The following is a 24,091-nucleotide window of genomic DNA, read 5'->3' as shown; positions in this document are numbered from 1 at the left end:
GAATTATTGAAAGCATCAATCGTTACTACAATTCCTATAAATAATTGAATACAGCAGCACGCTTGTACGTAACTCCATAATAAGAAATAAATAGTATAATAATAACTATAGAAAATCGCAATATCTCTACTCTAAGCCATGACGTATGCGGTTCCGTTAGCTTCGATTTGATCCGCCGAAACGGCCGAGCGGAGAGCCAAGAAGCGCGTTCTTACTCTTAGGTAGACTACGGACTCAGAAGCTCCAGCTTCACTTAACTTAACTACATCTGATTGAGCTTGACATCTCTCTCTATCCACGGATTATACCAATTACTTTTATCTTATCTTGAATCGACTCAATCGCAAGCACAATGTTCCGTTTCGTAAGTATCATCCATCCCCCCGTTCATTCTTCACTGCTGAACAGACTCATACCATCATCCCATTTGGCTATCATGCCACCACCCATCAATACATCAATCACTCACTCACTCACTCACCCAATCCATACCTAACAACCACCAACTAATTCCAACCTCCCAGGCCCGAACCTTCGACGTCGTCACCCTCTTCCACAAACCCAGCGTACCCGCCTCCCAGCGCACCCTCAACCTCCTCAAAGTCGCCCACGCAACAGCCACCGAAACCACAACAATCGACCAAGCATCCGACAACACGGCCCAAGCACTACGCGAACGAGGCGAATTCGAACTCGAAGTCACCGAAGAACCCCCTACTCCGGACCAGCTGCGCAGTATCCTGGATTATGCGGCGCGCGCGGATCCCAAGCAGAGTATTAGTGATATCGTGCGGGGAGCGAAAGATGCAGCGGACGCGTTGAAGAAGGTCAAGGAGAATGGGGATAATTTTGTTAGGCCGGTGGTGAGTGCGGAATGTTTTTTATGCTTTGAGCTTTTTTTGCCCTTTTATTGAATTGGGTTATGGTGTGTGATTGGGGCCAGTTTTGCTAACGCGATGCAGACCGTCGACTGGAACAACGGCCAGGCTGTGGTGGGTGATAAAGAGTCCGTGATCCTCAAGATGCTGCAGCAATTGCCGGAGGGCGAGAACAAAAATCAGTAGATTGTAGACTGCTTTCGTCTTTTTGTTCTCCCCCTCTCGCTCTGGCGAGTTTTGAAACGATTGAACGGTTAATGCGGATTGCGCAGTGTCTTGCGCCGCATGTTAGCTATCTATTGAGGGGCCATCTCACCTCTGGAATGAAATCATATCTAAGCAACATATAATGTTTCGGGCAAGTATAGCATAATTGATTGACTCTTGCTGTTGTGATTCATCTGGGCCAACAACAAACAAGACGATAATATAATTACTTTTAAAAGTTGCCTACGGAACGGTTACTTTTTCAGATTCCATTCATGTTCTATTATTATTCATACAGAACAATCAATACGCTCCGAAGGTTGTCAACTCCATCCTTTTTGAGACACAGTCACTAAAACAAATTCATCCGACTCCAGCAAGTAGACTTCCTGCGCAGAGTAAGACATGGCCAGAGGCACACTAAGACAATAGTAGAGAAGGGTAGGTCATTAAGAGGCATGTACGACACGAATCAGAATTTCAAAGATGCAAGGGCAGTAATAAAGAAACGATGCAGCCCGCCGAGATTCGAGCCAGCTCGTCTATCCGGGGAGAACAATAAAGAAATCGACCGCTAGAAAGGAACAAACGCTGTCCACTAAGCGCTCCCACCAAGGCTCAGATCATGGTCCCAAATGTTCCATCGGTCGCAATGGGTTTGCGCGGGCTGCTGCGCCCATCACTATCGACAGCGGGCTTGCGGTGTCTACGGTCGGTCAGCAAATCGCTCAAAGTTAAATAGGGCCGGAAAGTCCTTACCGGAAAGTGAAACCAACAAACAGGCCCTTGCTCATCTTGTCCTCTCGGTCTGCCATGTCCTCCAGTGCCTTCTGTTTGTCGTGCACTTCCTTGTACTTGGCCATGTCTGCTTCGTTGCTGAAATCATCAAAGTACCCGGCATCGGTTTCCGAGTCGAGTTCAGGCACAAATGGCGCCCTCTGCTCCCGCAGTCGGGTAAAGTCCACCTCCGCAAAGTACTCGTGAGTATGAATCTCCCGGATGTTCTTGAAACGCTGTTCCTTGGCAGCCACCAGCCTAGTGATGAGATCCCAGGTCCGCCGGGAGAGGAAGTAGTTTGGATCTTCATACTGGGGCTTCCGCAGAACTTTCTGCCAGCGTTTGAGGTTCTGCCATGTCTCGTCGACAGTTGCTCCTGCGAACGGAGGGTAACCCGCGAGAGCCTCGAAGAGCATGCATCCCAAACTCCAGTAGTCGACCGTGAAATCGTACTCCTGGCCCTTCAAGACCTCAGGGGCCATGTAGTCCGGCGAACCAACGATTGACTTGGCATAGTTGACATCCCGCTCCCTCAGAGAGCGATATCCCTCCCGTCTCTCTGCCATAGTTCTCTGCTCCATTGGGCGGCCAAATGGCACCGGGGTGTTGCCAACCTCTTCTAATTTGACGCGCATCGACTCGATCTTGCCTGGGTTGAGCATTCCAGCAGCCAGGCCAAAGTCCGTCAGCTTCACGTGTCCTGTCGAGTCGATCAAGAAGTTCTCTGGTTTCAGGTCACGATGGATATAACCCAGTTGATGGAGCGCATCGACACACATGAACATCTCGGAAATGTAGAATCGCGCGTGACGGTTGTGCAGGACACCGGTATTGTTCAGCAGCGTACGGAAGTCACCACCAGGAACATACTCCATTGCCAGATAAATCTGCTCGTCGTCCTGGAATGCGTACAGCAGCTTGACGAGCCAATCACTCTTAGCGGCAGTGAGGATGTCTCTCTCCGTCAGGATATGGCGAATCTCGTCCAACTTGAAGAGCAACTTCTTGCTCATAACCTTCAGTGCACACACCTCCCTTGTGTCTTTCTTCTGTGCCAGATAGACCTGTCCATAGCCTCCCTGTCCAACCTGCGTAAGGATCTGGAAATCTCCCTGGCGCAGTCTCGTACGCCGCTTGCGCAGGTGGGCACGTTCACGGCCCAGGTACTTATGCAATGCTGGCTCGTATTCTTCAAGAGGTGTTTCAGGTGGCGGGGGATAGGCAGCCTTGAACTGCGCATGGCGACTCTGGCGGTTATGGACGTAACTCAGAAGGTCGAAGTAGTGATCGAGGAAATCTGTTCTGCAGTCAGCAACATAGAACCATCACGTCCATTCGTCACACCAGTCTGGCCATACATAGCTGTGTGACGTTGGCCAGACGTTTGACCTTCGGAAGCTGTAGCTTCTCGGCTTCTTCGGCTGTCAGTCCACGTAGTTGTGTCTGTCTCCGCATAGTATCCGACTCTCTCTGCTGGTAGGGCTCATGGCGCGAAATGGCCGCTGCATTCGGATTCAGACCGAGGTCTTTCGTTGTACGAAGAGGGTTGGGAGGCGTATTCTCCTTGTTGGCGGATCTGGTTGGGCTGCCAGTTCGCTGCTGGTGGATGACGCTCTCGTTGAAGCCCGAATCGTCCGCACCGTTCAACCCTCCTTTGCCCGGCGCGAAACCAGGTGAGTTGAGTCCTGACTTATTTGGCGAGGATGGAGCCAGTTTCAAGGCCTTTTCAAAAACGTTGGGCAAATCCAGTGCACCTGGGGGCATTCTGTTCTTGCTCGGACTGCCATGCGGTGTCTGGGCGGGGCTGGTGAAACCGTTGGTGGTGGGGGTTGAAGGACGATCGTAGACATCGTTTCCTGAGCGCGTGTGTAGCAGAGGCGGTGGATTTGGCAGTCTGAGTCCCTGACGCTCAGCAGCGTCTGTCGCGATATTGACGGTCATCGTGATAAGTGTGGTGTGGTGGTTTGGAGCCCAAAGCTCTGATCGGGTCGATATCAGTGGCCCCTTCAGAAAGGGCGATAGGCGGGCAACGACGTCTTCTTCTTCCTGTTCCTCTTCTTCCTCCTCCCGAGCCAGGCACACAGATCCTGCTGGAACAGACTTTCGATATTCTGGTATGCCGCACAGTTGGAAACTGCAGAGACAATTGCCACCAGAAGGGGAGAAAAGGGAAGATCTGGGGGACGACCTGTTGTTAAGCAAAGAACGCTCTTGTCGCCGACTGCCCTGGACGATATTCCAGCGTTGAACTCAGCCCCTCGGGCAGCTGCGGCGTTGCCTGGGGAACAATCAGGCCTTCCAGGGACTCCCCTTGTTTCCCCTCGCCTCGTCAGGGCAAGTCATGGTATATTATTGAGGAATAACTAGACTAATTAATTCCCTGTTTACTCTAGAATCCCTCCAGTCGAAAACTAACTAAACCTTGTCCATGTCTCGCAGGGGCCCAGATTGCCTAGATACCCTCAGCGCTAAATCAAATCACCATTCTTTGCAGCTGAAGACTGAGATCTCCGATGGGGGCCCACTCGCTCCTCAATAATGGTCCGTCCGTTCCTGGCTGGATTGAAGATCCGATGCCCTAGACAATCTACTTATCTGTTTACGGCGGGGAAACCAAACCCTCACCAGCCGCTTGTGGCTGCGCAAATGCTTGCTCATCCCACTCAGGGACCCTCTGTCGGAGAAATACGGACTCCATAACGATTCCAACGGTGAGGGTGCTTGGTTAGTTGACTAGACTATGTTATATGGCTGGCTGACGTTTCAGGGGCTGCAGGATGGGGAAGAGTAATCAGCCCATGACGGATCAACAAGACTACGAAACGTTTCTACAAAGGACAACAACAACAACAACAATAATAATAATGATAGCTCAGCCATGAACCAACATTCCGCCTTCTAGAGTGGTATACTCTAGGCCAGCGGCTCATTCTTGGTTAGTGGTAGCGAGCGGCCCGCGAGACAAAAAATGAACCATGGTTTTATTGATGTGATTTCCGCAAGGGCTGGTGGTTCCCCTCAGCCGCTAGCAGAGTTCCTGCCAAGCTACAAAATACCTGATACGTCATTCTCAGGATTCAGTCGACAAGATGATAATAAACAGTTGTTTTTTCCCCGTCACCTCAGTGATGTCCCCCAGTATCCGCGTTGGGCTTTGCAACGGGGGCATCCCAACCGACCGGAATATCGATGTTCTTCCGGATCCATCCGCCATTATTCGGTTCCACAAGTTCCCTTGGCGCGTTTAAGCAGCATCCTTCTTGCGCTGGCCGCACTGTTTTGCACCAAGATCGTCAGTATGATTTTCAATTTGGAGACAAAAGGGGAAACGACGATCCAAAAAGACATATCAGAGCACTCACGTAGAACGACAAGCCGTAAGTCTCGGTAGTGAAAGTGATCTTGGTGCCCTTGGGGAAGTAGAAGACGTCTCCGGGCTTAGCCTTGACCGTCTGGCCGGTCTCGTCCGAGATGTTGTATTCGCCCTCGAGGATGATCTTCAGCTCATCGTAAGTGTACTCGTAGACGAGAGGTTCGCCCTTCTCGAGTCGGTACAGGCCGGCTGACATGGGCTTGTCGGGGTTCTCCTTCTCGCTATCACATTCGCGCTCATCAGTATCATCCCATCCTGTCCTGCATCGGAAACGTTAAGAGAAGAGAGATATTCACCTCGAGAAAACATCGCCCAGGAAAGCATTGTTGTTAGCGATCAGCGGCGGCTTGAAGTTGGACTGAGCCTGGGCATAGTAGCTGAAAGCAACGGGAGCCATTTTTTCGGTCGAGGATGACGATGATGATGTCTTGGAAACACGACTGAGGAGAGCACCCATAGTCAGCTGCGATCCTTTTCAAGTAGATCCTGAATGACAAGACTCCACCGATAGCGAGAGCACAATAACATATACCAGCTCACACAGAAAATCATCCAGACAAAGAAGGAGACACACTCAGACAATTAAATACAGTCCAACCTCCTCTCTCATACACTCACACAGGACGATCAAACCAAAAAAAAAAAAAAACCAGATAACCCTCTTCACGATAATAGGATAGATAGAAAATCTCAATCACTTACAGTAGATCACCTGCAACAGGTCACAAAAAATATGCAGACCCAGAACGGAACTCGAATGAGATGCAGGTTTAAAAAAGAAACAGTACTTTAACAATCCACTACAAACCGCATCATCCACGCACCGGTTTAAATACTCACAAAAAACCCCTACACCTTTATCATATCTCACAGAATCAAACGCAAGTGCGTAAAACTACCCTACGAAAGCATCAAATCGCCAGATCGAGTTCCCCCCCCGCTCAGTGATCAAATCCATTATCGCGAGTGTCCCAAACGCAAGCAGACACTGTATCCGGTGTGTAGATGCGAATTGCTTACAAAGGAAAGAGGAGGAGGGGGGGGAAGTAGTTTCACAAAAAGGGGGGCAGTTGGGCTAACTAGATTAACTATCCTATTGATTATTCAGATACAGGAATCAATTGCCTCTCCTTACTGTATTCCTCTCCCCCGCTCAGGAACAATCCCGTAGGCAGGAGATGTGAATGAAGATAGAGCCATTCTCATTCTATTCTGCTCTACAGTGGGGTAATAGATAAGCTGAACTGGATCTACCATGAGGGGCAGAATTACAGTATGTACCCTGGGTATGTACTTATCAAGAGCGGGGTGATAAGTAAGTTAGCTGTAAAAGTAATCTTAAATGGGTATAATTATTGATAAACTAGACGAGACCCTTGGATAGTAATAATGAGAGAAGAAGGTAATGTAGATGGAGTATTGTTCGATCTACACCTCTGTCACCTTTCTTTTTTTTTGTATCTGCTATCATGGTTCTGTTAGTTATTGGTTCATGATCAGCTAAATTAAATCCCTACTCAGATAAAAGGCGGCAGTCTTAAGTACATCATGATTCATGACACACACTTTCCGTCCGCTGCTCAACATCGACAGTAATTCCATCATCGTCAAATTCAAAAAAAAAAAGAAAAGAAAAGAAAAGAAAATAAAAAATCACCACTCCTTCTCATATAAGCATCTAAATGCGAGCCCATCTCTGCATCATACCTCGGTATTATTATTCTTATTATTAATATTATCCGCTTCCTACTCAGTTAAATAACCCGGGGAAACTTTTCCCCAATACGGTTTAGCGTCGAATCCCGCAAAACGTGCCCGACAAGAGATTAGTTGTCCGCATTCGTTTACTCCAAACATCAAGATCTAACAAAACCTTTTTTTTTCTACCCTCGTTCCCGTCTACCATATTTGATTTTCTCATATGAGTTCGGATCGGGGATATCGAGATATTGTTGAGTTTTTATTTTTTCTCGTCTTTCTTTACCGTGATTATTATTGTTGTTTTTCTTGCCTTTGATGCTTGCAGTTCCCCAGACTGCCTCATGGGACTTGATATCTCATTACCCAGTCAGTGTCTGCTATCGCTTTTCTACTCGACTATTTAACTAGTCCAACTAATTACCATAAATCATTCTCAAGTGGACATCCCCCAACATAATAATAATAATAATAATAATTAGTTAATACCCTCGTTCATCACTGCCCAGATCCAGAAGCTAATAATTTTACATAGAAGCAACCTTCTCACATGAGGAAAGCGAGTAACGTAGACACAACGGCCCAACTCACCCGCCTAATACCTTACTTAATACGTCCCTAGTGTATCTTGGCTTCGAGCATTTCTCAACCTGAAATCCTGCTTTTCTTCCGGTAGACTAGTCCTAAGTCTACGGATAGTTAGAAGCGAGATCACGCGAGAAATCGGTAGCTACCTAGGTAGGTAGGTAGAATGAGAGAAATAGTTAGTTAGTAGTCGTAATTCTATCCCCTTCCCGGGGACCGGGAAGAAAGACTTCCATCTTCACCTGACAATCTTTCGGTTTCATGGAATTTCTGCTCGTACGATATACTCTCACGACTGGACGTAGGTCATATACTTAAAACCATACCATTCACCCGGTAGTCTACTCAACAGGAATAATTAGATGGTAACTAGCTGAATGGGGTTGACGTTTTTCCTCCCCGCCATCGCGTCAACATAAGAAAAAAGGACCAACGTGTCCCATCTTCTTCGAGGAGCTGACCGCCGTGTGGAGAAACCCGGGATACGGATACGTCTGCAGAAATTTGGCTTGTCCAATCGACTTTTCGAACCGGTTCACACTTAGCTGCTTCACAGTCTGGGCGCTCACGTCTAATATAAGTCAATAATAGGTCTTCTTTACCTTTACAGAAAAGAAAAAAACAAGCCGGTCGACTATTATTATTATTCAGCCCCCCCCCCCTCATTCAATACCCCGCTTCATTCAGCTTTATCCGCCAGAAGCGTCAAAAATATCCAACCTGACGCTCTGAGCTTCGTACATCGTCCGCATTCCGCAACTTGTCTCCAAAGAGTTGCGAAATCCAAACCGGTACACGTATTGTCTGGGATCGCGGATCACGTCTGAAAGCAAGGCTCTTACCTCAGTCGACCGTCGATTCTCTCCATAAGACATCGGCGGCCTTCTTCTCCACCCTACCAGGAAAAGAAAGGTGCAGACAGACAAAATATCGTTCTCTTCGTCTCCAGTGCACGATACCACACCGAGTTTCTCGAATGGACATTTAATCGACAGTCCGTCGAACGCATTAGGTCTTCAACGACAGGTTATCTCTTGTATATCATCTCATTTCAGCGGTCCATTATTCACCTGTGGAATACCAGATCCAGATCCAACTTGTTCCAGTGAACCGCACTCCGCTATTGACGACCCATTCGACCGCCAAATGCCGATTTCCACCATCATCGTCCCCGCAGAAAGAGCTCGGAATTTCCAGGGAGGAACTTACAGACGCGGGAGATTCAACTGGAAGTGAACCTGGCTCTCTCGAATAAAGAAACCATAGCAGAATCGAAACGTCCAGGTGATAAAACAAACGTTCGATTACTGCGATTGCGAGGTCACATCAAGACTCAACAGTCGTCGCTGTGACCAGTTGAAAATATCGATTTTCAATATCGCCCTTTTTCAAGACGTTACATGTCCAAGGGAACCAATACTGTCCGCCAGACCAAGAGTCAATTGTGACGTTGCACATGCGCTGCTGAAGACGTAACGGACAAGTAGACGCCAGGCAACTGCTTGTATCATCCCGGCAAATCAAAGACTTGAGTAGCTCAGCCAAATTCAGCTCGAATAGCGAAGCCAACCTTGCGACCCTTGCGACCCTACTCCCAAAATACCGGTACAAGTCGTGTTACTCGTCAACAGAACTATCGGCCAGTTCCCCAACGCACCAATTCTCTACCCAAGCGACACAGAAGGATCCAAAAGCGGACAAGAGACAGGAAGAAGCCTACGCCCTTTGCAACAAAAAATCATCCGTCCAAAGCCCAAAGCGCTATTGCAATATACAAGAGAAGTCCGTACATGCCTTCCCCAGAGCCTGGTCTGGCCGTTTCATCCAGAAATATCATGATTCCCTAAGCGCTCCAGAACCATCCACGCTAATAAACAGATAGACTCCAAAAGGATAGACGGGCATATTCGAGAGCGACACCGGTTTTTCCAAAAACAAATTCACGCGACGCCAACCACAGGTCCGTATCGATATCGACAAAAGCACAATTTCTCAAAATCTCAAAATTTCGCATAATTCGTTGATATATTCTTGACCATGGCTACGGTATCCGTTACAGCCGACCTGGAGCCGTACCTAGCATCACTTCGTTCATATCTTACTCGAGAGAATGCACCGGAAATACGCGAGACAACATCCCTCTCATACATACCCAAGGCGAATCTACAGCCCAGGATCAATGATGCACGGAAGCCCGACCAGAGAGATTCCGGGTACGAATCGCACGAAAGCACGAGCCGCAACCAAGGACAGACTGCAAAGACGGCAGCTTCGTCACAGAAACGACAGTAGCATATGAGGTTGTATTGTTTTTGTTGTTCATCCGAGAAGCACTGCGGTGTCCACTATTAGTTTTCCTGGTTCAGAAACGAGAAATGAGAATAATATTGAATTAAATTCCTACCTTCCCAGTTCCAGTCTCGCATAACGGTTATCCAGTGTAACCTTCCCCGGACGGTTTTCTCGAACTCAATGTTATCCAGTGGTGAGGCAACTGACGAACGCCTTGAACTTGGTGTAGACAGCGTCATAGGGGTATCTCCCGTCGCATTCACAGCTCTCTTCTTCCACGGCTCCGTGAGTCCATAGAAACCGCTTACATCCGGGTCACCGCCCATTGGGGGACCATGCGAAGATTTCCTTTTCATCGTATCAACGGGTGCAACATAAGAGCCCGCCCGCGCAGGAAACCTCCGCTGCCGACGTTGTTTTTCTGCCTCGTACGCATCACGTCTGCTCCATACCTCCCGAACGACCTCCAAGCACCGATCAATATTTCCAATCATCAGCCGGTTTTGCATCGCTGACCACCGTTCCATTATCCACTCTCGATCCTCCTGCGTATCTGCTTCGCAGCTGGCCGCCAAGAGCGGATATATATGGATAATCGTCGTCCGAGAACTCAGCGGCACCGTCGCTAAGAGGATGAGCACTCTCTTTGCTAGATCTGCACATGACTCGGAGGGTATCTCTGGAACAGCCTGGTGCAGATACAGCAGAGTCGCCCAACGGTAAGCCTGTGCGGACTGGTAGCTGTGTTGCACATCCGAAGTCGGGTCCTCGGGAGGCTCGAAGAACTGCGGAGGCTCCCATTGTTCAATGAGGGTCTTAAGTTCAATGGCCTGGGAGATGATAGCAATCGAGTTGCTTTCACTCGTTCTTACTCTTTGGATAAGGTTGGCAGCACGGCCAATGAGAGGGAATAGCGTGCTGGCACACCCCATGAGAGGATCGATCTCGTGGACAGCATTGGATGGCATTGCAAAAGGTGAAATGTCTATTTCTTCCCTTCCACCCCCATCCAAAGAGGTCAGTCTCGCTATTACATCCATGTAGACCCATGTATTGTAAAGAAAGCGTAACCTTGCGAGATCATCTGCATGACGTTCAGTTCTGGCCCGGCCCCTGAGCGCCTGAGACACTAACGCTTTCGCACCACGAAGATGTTGGATCCCAGTCGACGTATGTCTGTCCCAGGATTCAGCAAATGCGAGAGCAAGCGTCGTGGCCAATGCAGCATCCGTCCTCATGTTCGAGATACCCTGAACCATGTAGAGGATACTCTTTCGCATGTGCTCCACGCCCTGAACCCGGAAGGTGGGATTCTCTTTAGACGAATGGAAGGCCGTGAGAGCAAATAGTGCATGATACAACGCTGGGGAGTCCTTTGCTAGTGGCCAAACCGCCGTCCTCCAAGGATTCTCGGAAGCCCCGTCCTTCACGGAGAGGATGCCGCAGGTGCGCTTATCAAAACGAACAACGAGCATCTCAGGGCTTCCGCAGCCCAAATCTGGCTGTCGAAAAAGCACAGTGGCGTCTACAGCCGGTGCTGACGACTGCTGGCTCTGAGTAGCATCGCGAGGAGGCCAGATCACAAGTCCTGGTTCCGACTGTCGAACTACCTCTTCTATATCCGCATTTTCGTCTTCCAGGAATTCAGAGAAACTCATGCTGCCGATCTGGAAAGGTATCGACTGATTTGTCCCATCTACATCCATACCAGGACTAGAGAACATCAGATCAGATAGGTCGTCACCCGGTTCCAGAATACCTAAGCCTCCTAGCTCAGGTTGCAGCGGATCTCGGCCAGTAGAGAAGATATCATCGGAAGTGTGCTCAGGGAATGTCCGTGCACTGAATTCCGTACTCGAGCGCGAGACATGCAGAGGGTCTGCAGGCAGACTGGAACCTGTCGGTGGCGATCCATCAATGCCAAAGGTTGGACTGGCAAGAGGCAACGGATGGTTAAATGACGGCGACGTCAAGGGCGTATCCCTTCCGCTCCCAGCTGGCGATGCTGACCCATGTGCAGACGGGTTTGGAATATGGGCCGGAGCGCTGCTACTCAAGGAAGTATTCGTGGTGGTTACTTAGTTTGACTGTCAATCACCGTGGCCTATTAACTATACAACACGGGGGTGCTTACCTTTCTTTGGTCGGGGGGCCGACTTGGTCACGAAATTGGATTCTTCGAACGGACGCCATTTGAAGTCTTTCTTGTAGCCTCCACACTCGACGTTCCGTTTGTGACATTGCAGACAGGTAGGCTTGGTCTCATCGCATTTCAGCCGCTTTGTCTTGCACGTAATGCAGCCTGCGAGGTCACACAGTCAGCTCTTGTTTTCTATTTCCTTTTTCTTTTTTCTTTTTCATTTCTTTTCTTTTTTTTCAGTCTTTTGCCTTTCTTTTTTCCTTCGATGCAGGACTGCATGGATGATGAACACCATCTACAGGATCATACCATTACGGCTCTTGGACTGTTTGGGTTTATTGAGTCCAGTCGATGTGATCGCATTGCCCAGCGGCTGTTTGGAGGCAGAGGGCGGGGAGGGTTGCTTAGAGACAGGCTTCTTGGCAGACTGGCCACGAGACGGGCTCAAGGATGGGGGATCTAGAAAGGCGGACGGCGAGGGGATTTTGATGGTTTCCATGCCCAGCTAATCGTGACCTGGAGAGATGGCATCGACCCACTAGGAGGATCAGACATGGGAGGGGATATAGAAGGGGAACGGGATGGAAAGGGAAAGGCGAAGGGGAGGGAAAAGAGCGAGAGGTGTGTTTTTTGATAAAGACGGGGCGCTGCAAGAAGGACGATGGAGGTAAGTATGACAAAGAAGCGATAGAGGCATAGATAAAGCCAAGTCGTCGAACTGTTTTTATCAGGGCGGAGGAGACATCGGGAATGATAAGAACTTCCCACTAGCCAGCAGCTTGCGGGGATGCTCGATCGAATTGGCGCTCGAGGATTTCGCCGATCCATCCGCTCCCACCGTTTGGGATGATATTTGACTTGACTTGACTTGCTTGACACTTGACTTGGACGATCGTCTAGGATGATGGATTCCTAGTTCTTGTTCAGTCACTGTCGCTGGATGGCAGTTGGGAGGAGCGAAAGACGGGCAGGGCAACACTCCCTTGTAATGGCGCTTGTCTCTCCGGCTGTTCTCCCGTCCAATGGTCTGCCTGCTGATTCAAGAGGCGTTCTGATTGAAAGCGAGAGCTAACAGCTAATACTTGATGGCCAGTCCCAGCTGACGTGGATGGGACTCTGGGGAACAAGCTGATCTCAACTGTCAATCAATCCGTCAGATCACTCAACAGAGATCGAGATCTTGCTCTGTGGCAAGCAGATGCATCTCCAGCACACCAGATGCAAATTATCCCAGATGGAACACACTCGAGGAGGCTGATAAGTAAGTAAGTATCGGACCGACCAGAGATAAGCCCGTACTTTCTCTCTGCGACCTCCCTGCAAGGTTGATAACAGAACCATTCGAGTGATGCTCTACACAAATATTTAAATAGTGTTTGGTTATATTACTGATCATCATATGCTGATCTACTGTCCCGTTCTTCGTCTCTTCAAAGTCATAAAAGTTCTACGCTTTCTACATCACCTGTCTAACTACATAGCTCTTGCCACGGGTAAGTCACTCCCGCCCGCGATCTACAGAGTGGTATAAGTAGGTAAGTAACATCCCCCGCAACGCACTGACAGATCGCTTTTTCAACCCCTCTCTTGTCAATCCCAATCCTTGTCTCTTGCCTCTTCCCTCTACTTCCCGGTCACATGCTCTCTGTATTTCCCTTTTCAGATGCGACAATGGCAAATTTCTCCTCGCGAAGAACACCTCCGCACCGGTTTGGCCTTTTGTCCTCTCTACTACTACTACTATTACTATTACCTACATAAAACGCCCTTTCCCCCTAAACAAGCACCAGGTAAGAGCCATGTGATCGACACGTCAGGGACAATGCTTGCAGTGCCTTACAGCGCTTGGGGAGAAAACTATGGCCGATTGGTATCGTTCTGCCGTTCTGTTCCCCGAAGATGCGTAAAGATTCTCACTAGTCTACGTGGTTTGACGCAGGATACGGGGCATCACGAGGTCCGCGATGGTCTCGACCGCCGTTCCAAAGAGGCGGACGCTACGGCTATTGGAGGATACAGATGGACGCAGTCCCCTCAATCGAGTCGTTCGTCAAGCTGGAAGCTCTACGTCCGTATTTGAACCTATACGGGTTCCAGGCCAAGCTTTTACCGGCTTTCTGGCTCTATACATGCTGCAGCAAGCGCGCACTCTAGCCACAGCGTTGTCCGGAAGCTAACCTCCACCGCCGCTCAAACTAGACGGTACCAATATCTGGGAAAAGGAAAGCGTCTCTCATTTTGGGGACTTCTCTGCTACTAGCTAACATGTCAACGATAACTAGCGCCTTTGGACATCACGCATTCTGCAGCTGTTACAAGTCCCTGGAACACCGATACCGGTCATCACAACGTGAAGTCTCTCAGTGCCATAGTCACCCACTAGCATACTGATTTATGGATACCTTTTGCCATAGGATGCTTGCCCGGCTTCCGTTCATGGCTCTTTTGTCGCTTCTTGCCGTCACCTGATCTCTCCAGGGACGTCGGTCCGGTCTGCAACTGGGCTAGGTCAACTGCATCAGACTCCATCAGCCTCTCAGTCACGGCAACAATATCACTGATAAGTCTGTCGACAAGGTCTGCACTCATCGATTCTCGCACGACGATGCGGAGGATCTCGATATTGTCCGTCTTCGGTGGTAGAGGGTAGTCTAATCAAGTAAATGGTCAGCAGTCAGTCACAGCAATAACCCTTGGGGCTCAAGAGATGAGACCCTGCACATACTTGGAATGATGTACTGCTTTGCTCTCAGGAGAAGGCTGATGCTCTCTTGCTTAACATGCGGGTACTCCTTCTGGAAATCATCCGACAGCCGGAAAGAAACCACGGGCAAGCCGGGTTTGTAATCGGCAGAACTCTCTCCATGCGTAGGAAGGACGGCTTCTGTAACTCCGCGGAACGCAGTCTTGCGATGGATCCCGCTGACACAGGTGAACCATCCGGTCCGCTCCAGTGCCTTGCTCAGAAGGCGTGCGTTAGCCAGGCAGTTCTCCATGATCTCCCGGTACCCGTTGAATCCAAGGTGTACCAGGTTGTAATATTGCCCGATCACCTGCGCTCCGGGACGCGAGAAATTGAGCGTATAGGTTTCTTCAGTGCCTCCCAGGTAGTGCAGCTCGAAGATCAGATCCTGGGGCAGGTATGACCTGTCACGCCAGATAATCCATCCGATTCCCGCATAGACAAGGCCATACTTATGACCAGATGTGTTGATGGATTTGACACGAGGTAATTCAAAGTTCCTGACAAGGTCAGAAACATCCCGCCACAGAACGAATAAAGGGAATTACCATTTCGCACCGGCGCCAGCGTGGGTGAATGGCGCGATGAATCCTCCACTAGCCCCGTCCACATGAATAGGGATAGAGTGCCCAGTCTCCGCTTCATACTCGTCCAGAATCTTAGACACCTCCTCCACTGGCTCGTAGTGTCCAGTGTAGGTACTTCCCAGGATGACAAAGACACCGATTGTGTTCTCATCAATGTTCTTTCTCACAAGCTCTGGATCGAGTCTGAATTCGCTCTTCTCAGACACGTCTAGGATCCTCGCCTCGACATCAAAGTAGCGAGCGAACTTCTCAAGGGCCACCTGAGCATTTGCGCCCATGAGAATGTTTGGCTTGGACGCATCCTTGCCCTGTTCCTTCCGCTTGTGCTGCCAGTTGCGCTTCATCGCGAGGCCTCCTAAGTGGATGGCTTCTGAGGAGCCCACTGTAGCTGACCCAATGGCTTTCTCGCCTGGCTGAGCTCCCCAGAGATCAGCTATCATCGACACGCAACGAGCGTGCATTGTCATCAAAGCGGGATATTCATCCGCATCCGACAGATTCTTCGAAATGTTCTCCGCCATGAGAGCATTCGCATCGCGTTCCATGTAAGTGCCAACGAAGCTACATATTGACGAAACAAGTTAGCTAGTTACCCCATCCATCGTATATTATCCACATCCACAGGCGCATTGCCCACCTTGCGAGGTTCAGATTAGGCCTTCCGTCCAGATCCAATTCATCCTCCAGAATCTGACGCACAGCCGCCGCTGGCGCTCCTTTACGAGGGATCTTGAACTTGGGGATTTCCTCTTTGCTCGCATAACGAGTTGAGTAAGGCGTCACGCAGGACACTGCATTTTCCGTATGAATATTCTTTTTCCAGCTCTTCTCCGGATCCTGCCGGAGCTCCTTGATGATTGCATCCGAATCAATCTATCCTCACGCGGTGATTAGCCTCCAATAAATACCTCCCCTAACTTCCACCAGCAGGTAATCAAGCACGTAGAATATACAACTCACATGATGTGACAACGACATTGTTAACGTTTTTTTCAATCCCAAGTAAGATAGATAAGGTAGATAAGGTAGATAAGGTAGTTAGTTAAATTCACCAGGGGATCTGGACCAGGGTTATTTACCCAAGCTTCAACTACCCTTTAAATACCACCGAAATGAGGTCATGACGGGGAGGGGAGAAAATTTAGGTAATTATTCCAAAACGTAATCCCTGTCAACGACAGTCCCTGGATCGTACGACAACTAGGTACCTACCTAATCACAGCAAACAACCTAGTGAGAAAAACCCCCGCAAGACAGGATAAGATCGATCCTCACTTACGCGTCCCCCAACCCTTTTCCCTGTCCTCTAATAAATGCAATAAAAACAGGGACCGTCCCACCTAAAACCCGGATTATGTATCATTTTTTTGTTTTTCTTTCTTTCTTTCTTTCTGTTAATAATCTGGACACATTCACGGGCGCTCAGATCCGGGTGATCTGACAAGGGTGACGTAGAAGTAACTAACTAGAGCATATTACTTAATTCGGTAATGGATGACTTGGAAAGCTCCGAGTCGGCTACGTCATGCCGCCGCCAACACTTGAGTTAGATAGTTCGGGTCAGGTCAGGTGATTGTGAGAGCCCTATTTGGTTATAGGTATTTATATATAGATAGATTCTTGCCCTAACTGTCTCGTAGATGCAGGGGGTTGTAGTAATAATAAGCCCTAGTTTTTGGATTAGATTACTTCTAGGGTATACTGTAACTAGTTGTTTTCAGGACGGAAGGGATAATAATGATAAATTCTGATTGTGTTGGGAATGGTACTTAGTGGTTTGTCTATACAATCATCCTAGTCTTGGACGTTCATGAACATTCATACCATAGTTAATTGATGACAGCAGGAGGGTAGCTAGCATACTATATGGGTTGCCTCTACAAAATTGCATCGAAGATAAACATATCTCATGACGTTAACGAAGCCCACAGTGGCTTACTCCTTCTCCGCGTATTCCAGAACAACACTTTTCGGTTCAACGTACTTCCCCAGAGGCTTATACGGGATATCGTGATATCCAAAGGCACCGGGCCCACCGATCTCTAGCCCCTTAGGAGTGTCTGTCCACCTAGGCGAGCAAGTAATGCCCAGTACGGTGACCATCACTCCGTACCGGAACTCAGGCACCCCGAGGGCTCGTCCAGACTGGGTGTCCAGCACCGAAATCAGATCCGGGACAGTAGCCACGTACGTCTCTGTGCCATCATCTGCGACATGTTTGGCGTAAATGTTTTCATTCTTGAACGGTATTTTGAGAACACCTCCAGTTGCTACGGCTGGAGTCGATGTCGAAACGTCTTCTTGTTCACCGCTCTGCACTTGCTGGATGGTTATCTCGCCGTAAGAATGGCCCTTGAAAAGACGCCTCTCGACAGAGACGATCTTGCCCCGGAACAGGATCTTGGCCGCTTCAGGGCCGCCACATTCATCGATCATCTGCTCCGCGACAGTACTGACGGTATTAGTGGCTGCTGCGCGGGCAATGGTGCGACCGATGCGCCATGCGAGGGAGACGGTGTTCAGGACGCTATAGTTGATGATGCTATGTTTGCTCGTCGGTTTAGCGGCCTTCCCGACTCGGGAGCCCATTTCTGCACATGCAGCCCGAAGAGCGCGATCAACGATCTCATCGTTAGTGGTCTTTGTCATAAGAATAGTCTTTCCATCCCCGGAAGCGAGTGCGCATGGCACCAGCGGATTCTTCTCATAGATGCAGATAGTGGTTTGCCAGTATGTTGGATAAGCGCGGCCTAGATTAATCATTGTAAGCTTAGGTCCACGTCGTTTTGAATCACAAAATATGTTGAGACGAGGACAGAACATACCCATGAAGTCTGCATCAACAACCGGGCAACCATGGTTCTTTGTAGAACTAAGTGCCAACGCTTGCAATCCGTTCGCGCCACCGATCTCAAGATCCATAAAAGCGTCGATCTTCTTGTGGCCAAGATATTCCATCAACTCAAGGACAGCTTGCTCTGTCTCGTCGTTGGCCAACCGCTCAACGGAAACTGCAGGTGATCCCATATGGCCACCCCCTAACTAGTATTAGCAAGAACTGGTAAAATCGCATTGATGGTAGGGAATGACGGTTAACTCACAGTAAACAACAGCATCATCCTCCAATGCAGTCGCGTCGATCACACGGATAGTATAGCCTTGACGGATCTGGTCTCTGATCCGGATGTATTCGCCGAACGGAGAACCTCCACCAGCACATCCAAGAACATAACACCCATCTGCCAGCCAAGCAACGTCCGTCTCAGAGATTATCCACTCGTGTTTGCCGGTCTCCGGGTTTTTGACTACCTTTGGCCGATACGAATCGATGTCCACAGTGGGCATCTCACCTTCTTCCTGGGAAGATTTGGTTTTCTCGCCCTCGTTGTAGATCTCTTCCTCTCCATCCTCTTCCTCTTCTGCTGAAACACCATTTGCTAGCGGTAAGCTCTCCGGTGACAGTTCACCAACTGCACGAGCAATAACGCGCATTTGATTGGCTACATACTGCAGGGGTATGGCATCGACTTCCGCAACGTATACAGTTTCTCTGAGAGCGCCAGCAGCAACAGCACGTTCGATGGCGGTTGCTTTCGCCTGCTCCACAATTTCTTTGGCTGACTGTTCTGCAGTGTTTTGAATCGAGTCGACAGTACCCCCGACCTTCGATATAGCCGCGCCAACGGCGTTTGCTACTGAATGGAACGGAGGGCAGACCACCTTGGATACGCCTTCCAATTCAGTGGGCGAGATAACAGAGCCACCTCCCACAAGAAGAACAGGCAGGGGAGCAGGTGATGTCTTCATAAGATCAATTACGCCTTCGAGCATTTGCTTCATTTTCGCTTGTGCCGTAGCAACTGTCGACTTTGATAGGTGGCTGACTAGTTCTGGGTTCCCGATCTTCTCTCCCGCTGCGACTGCAATGTCTGTGGCAGTCAAGGTATCGCCTCCAAACACGGTCGCCTTAGTGTCGAGGTAATGTCCCACTGAGTCCGGTCCGACGCTGACCTGCTCTCCATCGATACGTACGATAGAACCACCCCCCAGGCCAATCGACTCGATATGCGGCATTCCAAAGTTTATCTTCACGCCTGCTACTGTAACGTAGGCTGACGCTTGACGTGGAAATCCGGAGGGCAAGAGCACCCCTACATCAGTTGTTGTGCCTCCTATGTCTACCACAATGGTTGCGGTTCGCTCCGACTTATCGTCTGAACCTTGAAGGCCTAAATAGGCAGCTCCTCGCATGGAGTTTGTTGGTCCAGAGGAGAATGTCCGAATAGGCAGTCGAGCAGCAGCGGGAGCGTCGATCAGGGTGCCATCGTTCTGGGTCAGATAGAGGGCACATTTGAGATCCAACCGCTTCATAGCTGCACGGAAACCGCGAATTGTTCGTCTGGCGAACTTGAGGATCGATGCATTTAGAATTGAAGCGTTCTCCCGCTCCAGAAAGCCAATCTGGGAGACCTCTGAGGAGCACACAACATCGACTCCGGGAAGCTCGCGGAGCACAATCTTGCGAACCTGGTCTTCTTGATGGAAGTGTTCGTCGATGGGTGAAAAGACTCCGGATATGACAACAGCGCCGATGCCCTTTTCCTTAATAACGGCACACTGCTGTACAACCTGCTCTTCAACTATCGGTGCTTCCTGCGACCCGTCGATATGCAAACCGCCGTCCACGAAGCCGTAATGACCATTCATAATCTTTTTCAAGGCTGGCGGAAAGTCCGAAAACGGCGGAACTTCCTTAGTGAAAGATTTTGATAGCCTAATGATGGCGACCTTGGACAGTCTGCGTACATCATGCTCGACGATCGCGTTGATGAAGTGGGTAGTTCCGATAGTAAGACATGCAACCTGATCCCTTGGGACCTTTGACTCCTCCAACACGCTTCTCACTGCGGTTTCTATTCCATCTGTGACGTTGGGACTCGTGGTCGGAGTCTTCTTCAGCGCGATAACCCCGCGATTAGGCGCATTTGAGGCACGGGTATCGAGAATCACCGAGTCTGTGTTTGTGCCTCCAACATCAACACCTATGCGATAGAAGGCCTGCGGCGTAGCCATGTTTCTTCCACTTTCTCTGATTCACGATACAGGCTATCGATAGGAAGCAGTCGTGATGTTCAATCTTGGAGGTGAGAAGGTTGCAGAGCATTTATACACTCCGCAGTGGACTTTCGGAGATTTGCGTCTCTGAGGCATCCCGCACGATTTCCAATCTCGCATCATGATCCGATAACGACATCGCTACAACTAAGTGGAGCGTTACCCCGTTCGGACTCGTATGGCAAAAGACGGACTTGTCTGCACTGTGGAATTGGGGGGTGTAGACTAAAGACCCCTCTCCGTTTGATCGGCCAAGCGACATGGCCGAAAGATAAGATGATCCAGGAACTTCCAACTAGAACGCTTGACTACTGGATGTCAGAAAGTCTCGCGGAAGTCGTCCGGAGTCAACAACGTCCACCAATCACGTGGCCGATTCTCCGAACAACACCGACAGACGTACACGGAGATTCCTCTTGCCCCCATTTCTTCGACGAAGCCCAACCTCCGTGACAGATGGTTTATTATTCTTCGATTAGGTAAATCCCTTTTGTCACCTCTGGTCTTGCAAGTTGCGATATCTTATACACGATAGCAAGCACTGGCGTCCGGTCCACGCAGAGGCATGCGATGAAGAAACTGAACGTTAACCTTAGCGTCTTGATACTTAGCAAGTTAGCATACACAGCAGTGGGTCTGGCCTTTTACCAAGCGTGAGATGAACAGGCATTCCTATCGCGGTGATTTCTCATTGGAAACAACTAATAGTTCCCTTAAGACGCTCGAGAACGCTTGTCTAGCTGCATGATAGACGCCGCGCCAGTGCTCATAGCATCGGTTCTCATGCCGCAATCCCGTTTTCTGGCCGAGACCAATCCAGGCGAAAGATGGCAATCAGGCGCACGGATATACCAGTGCACTTCTCGGCTCTATTTGGGTGCCCTGAGCCGTGAGGGGGAGCCTGGGGTAGCGCATACTCGTAGCCGGACAAAGAGGCGTTCGATCGCAACGACTCATTTAAGCTCACTCTTTCTTATCTTCTATTACTTGCTAGCAAGGACCATCCGGAATGATAGTTAAAGGACCTAATATATTTCTGGATGCTGAATATCGATTCCGCAGAGAACCCCTGTCGAGCAGCCCCTAGTGGGCTCTGCAGAAGCCATATCTGATAAGCATTGTCCTCGGAATTTCTTATCAGGATTTTAGTCTTGCCTATCTTGCCCCAGTGGCTGTTAGACGACCGCCCATTGACATTGTAGAACTTATATACCTTGCCTATGGCGCCCTACCTCTTGCGCATGCCGACTGCCCTTGAGTATGCTATTGCGGTTTCAACACAACGAGCCTTTCGAAACATTTGGCATGCCTACTCCTTCCGTCTCTCAGAACTGGACCTACTAGTTCTACGATCTTACGACTACTACATAAGCAATGTTCTCCTGGTATCGACTCGTCGACGTGCTGGCTGTCCCGACCACGAAGGAGACGACATCTTCCGTCTGGATCAACGATGATATCCGTCCTTTACCGCCATACCGGCGAACTTGGGGGAAATATGCATATATATCGTTCTGGGCTATCAACAATCTCTGCCTAAGCAATTGGCAGGTCGGCGCTTCTCTAGTTGCCGCCGGCTTGTCGGTTTGGCAAACTATGGTTGCGATCATTGTCGGAAAGATCATCATATCCTTGGTCGCTGTATTTAACGGCTATGTTGGGGCAGACTGGCACATTGGATTTCCTGTGTTTTCAAGGAATGGTATGTTTTCAGATGGTGTTCGGGTTTATCATACTGCCCACATACTAACGCATATCAGTATGGGGCATTTACGGCTCATATCTCATGCTTTTGCAGCGTATACTGCTCTCTCTTGTCTGGCTTGCTGTTCAGAGCTGGACGGGAGGATTATGCGTGACGGCCATCCTGGCATCGATATTCTCGGGATTCCAACACTTGGATAACGTCTTTCCCGAGTCAAGCCATTTGACCACCAAGCAATTTATAGGATGGATCCTCTATAACGTCATCAGTATCCCGATCATGTACATACCGCCAGAAAAGACTAAGAGATTACTCGCGGCTATGAACGCCGTATCTTTTTTTACCCTTCTGGGAATAATGATTTGGGCCCTTTCTGCTGCCAACGGGGCTGGTCCGCTCCTCTCTCGGCCTTCGACTCTAAACGGGTCCACTGAGCTTGGATGGTCCATCGTCAGTGGTATCACATCGGTAATCGGGAGTATTGCGGTCGGCCTGACCAACCAAGCAGATTATTCTCGCTTCGCTCGAAGGCCAGGCGATCAGGTGTTCGGTCAATGGTTTTCTATTATACTGTTTGGTACCGTCATGCCGCTTTTTGGTTGCCTGGCATCGTCTGCCACGATGGGAATCTACGGTGAAGCCCTCTGGAACCCACCAGAAATCGCCCTCCAGTGGCTAGATACCGATTACAATGCAAAATCTCGAGCAGGAGCCTTCTTTGCAGGAGTGGGCCTTGTCATCTGCCAGCTAGCCATCAACACGGTTGATAATGCATTCTCGACCGGAATGGACATGAGCGCCCTGTTTCCCAAATTTATCAACATCCGCCGTGGTGCATATATTGGTCTCATCATCTCAATCGCCCTGTGTCCTTGGGAGCTGCTCGCGAGCGCTGCGACATTCATCCAGGTTTTATCTGCCTATTCTGTATTCCTTGGTCCCATGTGTGGGATCATGATTACGGATTACTGGATCATCAGGTCTCGACGGATCAAACTGAGTGACCTTTACGACCCTCGACCCCAGGGTATATATTACTACCTCTACGGTATCAATTGGCGTTCATTTGCTGCCTGGGTGGTCGGGTTCATTCCGCTGCTGCCGGGATTCGTACATGCAGTTAATCCAAAGATCACTGTTCCAGTTGGATGCACGAGACTCTATGACCTTGCCTTCCCGCTCGGGTTCGTTATCAGTGCCGTTTTGTACGTGGCTATAAGTAAGATATGGCCGCCTATGGGACTCGGCGAGGTCGATGAGTCTGATTACTATGGGACGTTCACTACTGAGGAAGCAACGCGACTAGGCGTTGGTCCTAGGGACGAGATAGAAGGAGTGGAAGTTTTCAGAGCCTCTAAGGAGGTTAATAGTGATGTGCAAATGAAGTCTTGACCTTTTGATGTACTCGAACTTTGTGCGCGATATTTGTTATATCAACTCATTTCAATCATTGGTACCTTCGGATTTTCTCGTCGTCTTGTTTTATGTACTGTATATCCCGAGTAATACACCTGCATAGGTAGCCAGACAATATAGCGTCTATATCGGGGTATCTTGCCTACGTTAGTCCCAGGTTTCACGGGTACGTCGGGTCCATGCCAACAAAGAACCACATAGAATGCAGGGCGTTCAAATCAATATTGGGTATAACTTACACTTTGCAGGGGTATCCAAGGAATCATAGTTGTGGTTTTGCCAACATGGAGTTGCTGTTGTTAAGGGTTGGTCTTCGCCGATCGGCTCTGCTTTCTATACTCTTGTGTTGTTTAGAGCGGCTTCACGAGCCCTTTATCAGGAATTTTATGCAGTGCTTATCTTCATCTACATACATTCGTGAGCGATTTTTGAGTTGAGGATGAGGACTACATTTTGACTGTTTGCTTATAACCGCTTTTGCGGTGTATTATCTCTTTGTTCTGCAATAGGGAAGGGCGTGACACAACTCCGAGGACGGCTCGAGTGTTTCGCGTGGGAATCATCGAAGATCAGGA

The 24,091-nt window shown here is 49.3% G+C and overlaps 7 protein-coding genes across 7 annotated transcripts; 2 read left to right on the top strand and 5 right to left on the bottom strand.

The window, feature by feature from the left end:
* The first annotated feature begins 226 nt into the window (after positions 1-226).
* On the top strand, positions 227-1,364 carry C8Q69DRAFT_461844 (thioredoxin-like protein). The gene is made up of 3 exons (XM_028630275.1): positions 227-364; positions 525-863; positions 963-1,364. Exons 1-3 carry the CDS (start codon positions 353-355, stop codon positions 1,062-1,064), a joined length of 453 nt encoding a protein of 150 aa, XP_028486605.1. The 5' UTR covers positions 227-352; the 3' UTR covers positions 1,065-1,364.
* Positions 1,309-4,101, bottom strand: C8Q69DRAFT_210915 (putative serine/threonine protein kinase). Its single transcript, XM_028626185.1, has 3 exons — positions 3,221-4,101; positions 1,845-3,159; positions 1,309-1,791 (listed from the first exon to the last, which is right to left on the bottom strand). Exons 1-3 carry the CDS (start codon positions 3,801-3,803, stop codon positions 1,704-1,706), a joined length of 1,986 nt encoding a protein of 661 aa, XP_028486604.1. The 5' UTR covers positions 3,804-4,101; the 3' UTR covers positions 1,309-1,703.
* A 595-nt stretch (positions 4,102-4,696) lies between these two features.
* On the bottom strand, positions 4,697-6,036 carry C8Q69DRAFT_210898 (putative ethanolamine utilization protein). Its single transcript, XM_028626184.1, has 4 exons — positions 5,938-6,036; positions 5,532-5,675; positions 5,225-5,456; positions 4,697-5,136 (listed from the first exon to the last, which is right to left on the bottom strand). Exons 2-4 carry the CDS (start codon positions 5,630-5,632, stop codon positions 5,107-5,109), a joined length of 363 nt encoding a protein of 120 aa, XP_028486603.1. The 5' UTR covers positions 5,633-5,675; positions 5,938-6,036; the 3' UTR covers positions 4,697-5,106.
* A 3,830-nt stretch (positions 6,037-9,866) lies between these two features.
* On the bottom strand, positions 9,867-12,449 carry C8Q69DRAFT_399644 (putative C6 finger domain protein; the record flags this gene model as incomplete). The annotated part of the gene is made up of 3 exons (XM_028627863.1): positions 9,867-11,887; positions 11,945-12,112; positions 12,260-12,449. The coding sequence occupies 3 exons, from the start codon at positions 12,447-12,449 to the stop codon at positions 9,867-9,869; spliced, it is 2,379 nt and encodes a 792-aa protein (XP_028486602.1).
* Positions 12,450-14,329: 1,880 nt separating this feature from the next.
* On the bottom strand, positions 14,330-16,258 carry C8Q69DRAFT_505832 (putative glutamate decarboxylase; the record flags this gene model as incomplete). Its single annotated transcript, XM_028632745.1, has 5 exons — positions 14,330-14,601; positions 14,676-15,193; positions 15,242-15,841; positions 15,918-16,153; positions 16,241-16,258. The coding sequence occupies 5 exons, from the start codon at positions 16,256-16,258 to the stop codon at positions 14,330-14,332; spliced, it is 1,644 nt and encodes a 547-aa protein (XP_028486601.1).
* A 695-nt stretch (positions 16,259-16,953) lies between these two features.
* Positions 16,954-20,512, bottom strand: C8Q69DRAFT_210667 (hypothetical protein). The gene is made up of 3 exons (XM_028626183.1): positions 18,382-20,512; positions 18,106-18,318; positions 16,954-18,030 (listed from the first exon to the last, which is right to left on the bottom strand). Exons 1-3 carry the CDS (start codon positions 20,351-20,353, stop codon positions 17,216-17,218), a joined length of 3,000 nt encoding a protein of 999 aa, XP_028486600.1. The 5' UTR covers positions 20,354-20,512; the 3' UTR covers positions 16,954-17,215.
* Positions 20,513-21,592: 1,080 nt separating this feature from the next.
* On the top strand, positions 21,593-23,745 carry C8Q69DRAFT_210662 (permease for cytosine/purines, uracil, thiamine, allantoin-domain-containing protein). The gene is made up of 2 exons (XM_028626182.1): positions 21,593-22,097; positions 22,156-23,745. The coding sequence occupies exons 1-2, from the start codon at positions 21,770-21,772 to the stop codon at positions 23,490-23,492; spliced, it is 1,665 nt and encodes a 554-aa protein (XP_028486599.1). The 5' UTR covers positions 21,593-21,769; the 3' UTR covers positions 23,493-23,745.
* Positions 23,746-24,091: the final 346 nt, after the last annotated feature.

Source organism: Paecilomyces variotii (genome assembly GCF_004022145.1).
Source record: "Paecilomyces variotii strain CBS 101075 chromosome Unknown C8Q69scaffold_3, whole genome shotgun sequence".
Lineage (NCBI taxonomy): Eukaryota > Fungi > Ascomycota > Eurotiomycetes > Eurotiales > Thermoascaceae > Paecilomyces > Paecilomyces variotii.
The sequence above is the reverse complement of the archived record's forward strand: the minus strand, read 5'-3'. Positions and strand labels throughout refer to the sequence as shown.